At 55.3% G+C, this 4,122-nt stretch overlaps 1 protein-coding gene across 1 annotated transcript; it reads left to right on the forward strand.

The window, feature by feature from the left end:
* Positions 1 to 1,752: 1,752 nt before the first annotated feature.
* Positions 1,753 to 3,831, forward strand: SLITRK1 (SLIT and NTRK like family member 1). The gene has a single exon (XM_009491886.2). It carries the CDS (start codon positions 1,753 to 1,755, stop codon positions 3,829 to 3,831), a length of 2,079 nt encoding a protein of 692 aa, XP_009490161.2.
* Positions 3,832 to 4,122: the final 291 nt, after the last annotated feature.

Consider the following 4,122-nt stretch of genomic DNA (forward strand, 5'->3'; position numbering starts at 1 on the left):
GGGGGGAGGGAGCGGGGGGGAAGGGGGAGAGGGTCGAGGGAAGCAGGCATTTTTTTTCCACAGAGAGGACATTAGGAGCATCCCTAGAGAAATATCTATGCACGTACATACATGCATCTCTAGATTTTTATATATAGATAAGAACGTCAAGATGCACAACTGTCGGTTTCAGCCCCCTTCTCCCCTCCTTAAGGGAGACACTATACTCTGTGGGCACAGGTAGCGTGAATTGCTAACAGTACAGCAGTCCCCTCCTTCCTACCCCCGTTCGTCTCTGTGATCATCTAAATGAGAAAAAAAATATATATAATGCAATAATCCACGGTTCAACGTTGCATAGAGAATGCCAGCAAGAGACCAAATCCAGCATGAAACACTATAGACTGCAGGGGAGGAAGAAATGCATTCAAAGCAACGATAAAAATGGCGTGCAGAATAATTACCTCAAATTGCTATTCGCTTGACACCCTGACACTAATTCTGTTCAAGCCACTGGGAAATACAATAAGGCAAACGCACCTTCCTCGCCTGCTTGTGCGGGTGTGAGTGTGTGTGAATGGGGGCAATAGAGAACTGGTCGGCAGGAGGAGAATGCTAAACTTTCCATCTTCAAAGCAAAGAAATAAATTAAATAATCAATTTAGGAGAAAGCATCTAAATAGATCGGCAGCTTTTAATGCCAACGTTTTTAACGCTTGCCCTGTACGCGGATTGATTTTTTTTTTTTTTTTTTTTTTTTTTTTATCCAGCATTCCCTCAGCAGATGGATTTTTGCCACTGCAGCTCAGCAGAGGGTGTCAGATCTTTCAGAGTGCACCAGGTTGAAGCGAGCAGAGCCTCTTAGCAACTCTCCCCCTGCGTGCATGTGAGTGTGTGCGAGCGTGCGGCTCGGCAGCAGCGGAAGAAAGAGGAAAGAAGAGCGAGCGAGGAGGCGAGGCGAGGCGAGGCGCGGCGCGGCGCGGCGCGGTCGGGCGGGCGGGCGGGCGGCCCCGGCCCCGCGGCAGGCTCCGGCCGCCGGCAGGCATGGGCAGCCCCGCAGCGCAGCGCGGGCAGGCGCGGCGCAGCGCCGGCGGCTGGGCGGCCAGCGCTTAGGCTCGGGGCGCGCTTTCAGCACCGCGGCGCTGGACAGCGCCCGGCGGGGCGGCGGGGCGAGGGGCGGCGGGGCGAGGGGCGGCGGGGCGCGGAGCGGGGGGCCGCGGCCGCGCGGCAAGGGCAGCCCGGCGCGGAGGCGCCCACCGCGGCAGCTTCCGCGGCCACCGCCGCGCTCTCCGCCTGCGCCTCTCTAACATGCGGCGGCGGCCGCTGGCTAGCAGCACCGTTCCCTTGCCGGTGAGCCAGCCCGGCAGGCAGACCTCCACTTAGCTGCCCGGGAGGGGGATCGAGGAGGGGGATTTTTTTTTCCTTCTACTTTTTTTTTTTTTTCCCTCCCCCCCCCCCCCCCCCGACCCCCCCCGTGCCTTGCTGTACGTGCCTGGATAGTTTGTGGATATCATTATTGACTGGAATCTGGGCTGTTGCAGTTGTACGTGGGGGGGGGGAGAGAGGGAGAGACGAGAAAAGAAAGAGTCCCCCCCCTCCGCCGACCCTCCCTGCTCCCCCTCATCACGGTTTTGTTTTTTTTTTTTTTTTTCTCCCCCTTTGGTGGTGGTTCGGACATTTCATGTATTGAATGAACTGGAATTGCTTTCCGTGTGAGGAGGATGGTTGCTGTTACTTTGTGATGAGATCGGGAATGAATTGCTCGGTTTAAAAATGCTGCTTTGGATTCTGTTGCTGGAGACGTCTCTTTGTTTTGCTGCTGGAAACGTTACAGGGGACGTTTGCAAAGAGAAGATCTGTGCATGCAACGAGATAGAAGGGGATTTGCACGTAGACTGTGAGAAAAAGGGATTTACCAGCCTGCAACATTTCACCGCCCCAACTTCCCAGTTTTACCATTTATTCCTGCATGGCAATTCCCTGACTCGACTTTTCCCTAATGAGTTTGCTAACTTTTACAATGCAGTCAGTTTGCACATGGAAAACAACGGTTTGCATGAAATTGTTCCTGGGGCTTTCCTTGGGCTGCAGCTGGTGAAACGCTTGCACATAAACAACAACAAGATCAAATCGTTCAGGAAGCAGACTTTCCTGGGGCTGGACGATCTGGAATACCTCCAGGCAGATTTTAATCTATTGCGGGATATTGACCCGGGAGCATTTAGGGACCTAAACAAGTTAGAGGTGCTGATTTTAAATGACAATCTCATCAGCACCTTGCCCCCCAACGTCTTTCAGTACGTGCCGATCACCCACCTCGACCTCCGGGGAAACCGTCTTAAAACCTTGCCTTACGAGGAGGTCCTGGAGCAGATCCCAGGCATTGCTGAAATCCTGCTAGAGGATAACCCCTGGGACTGCACTTGCGATCTGCTGTCGTTGAAGGAATGGCTGGAAAACATACCCAAAAACGCTTTGATCGGCAGAGTGATTTGTGAGGCTCCCACTAGGTTGCAGGGCAAAGATTTAAATGAGACCACAGAGCAAGAGCTGTGCAAAAAGAACAGAGTGGATTCTAGCTTAGCTGCTCCCCCTGCCGAAGAAGAAACCTGCGATCCTGGTCCCATTCCAACCCCCTTTAAAATACATGGCAAAGACGACCCTGCCACGCCAGGATCTGGTCCAAACGGAGGTACAAAGATTCCCGTCAACTGGCAAATCAAGACCAGACCCACTGCTGCCGTGTCGACAGTTAGTGCCAAAAGCAAGCTACCGGCTACCGTGTCCTGCCCGCAGATCTGCAGCTGCGATCAGATCCCTGGCTCGGGTTTAAAGGTTAATTGCAATGACAGGAATGTGAGCAGCTTGGTGGATTTGAAGCCCAAGCCGTCCAATGTGCAGGAGCTGTTTCTGAGAGACAACAAAATACACACCATCAGGAAATCCCACTTTCTGGATTACCGGAAACTTAATTTACTCGATCTGGGCAACAACAACATCGCCACCGTCGAGAACAACACGTTCAAGAACCTCTTTGATCTCCGATGGCTCTACATGGATAGCAACTACTTAGACACCCTGTCCCGGGAGAAATTTGCTGGGCTGCAAAACCTGGAGTATCTGAACGTGGAGTTTAATGGGATCCAGCTGATCATGCCCGGCACCTTCAATGCGATGCCCAAACTGAGAGTCCTCATCCTCAACAACAACCTGCTGAGGTCTCTCCCAGTAGACGTGTTCGCCGGGGTCTCGCTTTCCAAGCTGAGCATACACAACAATTATTTCATGTACCTCCCGGTGGCCGGGGTGCTGGACCAGCTCACCTCCATCACCCAGATCGACCTGCACGGCAACCCGTGGGACTGTACTTGCCCTATCGTGCCTTTCAAACAGTGGGCGGAGATGCTGCGCCCCAAGGTGATTATGAGCGACCTGAGGTGCGAGTCCCCTGAAGATTTCTTCAAGGAGGATTTTGAGTCTCTCTCCAATGACGTGATTTGCCCTCAGTTAAAAATCTCGCCCACATTAACTTCTACTAATAAAAACAGCACCGGCTTGACAGAGACAGGTACTCACTCCAACTCCTACTTGGAGACCAGCCGGGTCTCTATTTCGGTGCTGGTGCCAGGGCTCCTGCTGGTTTTTGTGACCTCTGCCTTCACGGTGGTGGGCATGCTGGTGTTCATCCTGAGGAATAGAAAGCGGTCCAAGAGGAGGGACGCCAACTCCTCTGCATCAGAAATCAACTCCTTGCAGACGGTCTGCGACTCGTCCTACTGGCACAACGGGCCCTACAGCACCGACGGGGCCCACAGGGTTTACGACTGCGGCTCCCACTCCCTGTCGGACTGAGGCGGCGGGCGGGGCGGGGCCGGCCGCCACCGGGGACCGGCCCTTCGCGCTCCGGCCGCTGGTGGGGCGGCAAACGCCGGCCGGGGGGCGGCTCTGCCCCTCGGCTACATTTCGTGACAAACAAAACACACGCACGCACGCACGCACGCCCCTCCTCACGACCCCCCCGGCAAGCGCGGAGGCCCGGTGCGGGGGGCCCGGCGGCGGGGCGCATCCCCGCAGCTCCGCGCATCCCCCGCCCGTGCGCTGCCGGGGCTGCAACCGACAAGCGAGGGCCCGCTTCCTTCGGCT

This window comes from Pelecanus crispus, chromosome 1 (genome assembly GCF_030463565.1).
Source record: "Pelecanus crispus isolate bPelCri1 chromosome 1, bPelCri1.pri, whole genome shotgun sequence".
NCBI lineage: Eukaryota > Metazoa > Chordata > Aves > Pelecaniformes > Pelecanidae > Pelecanus > Pelecanus crispus.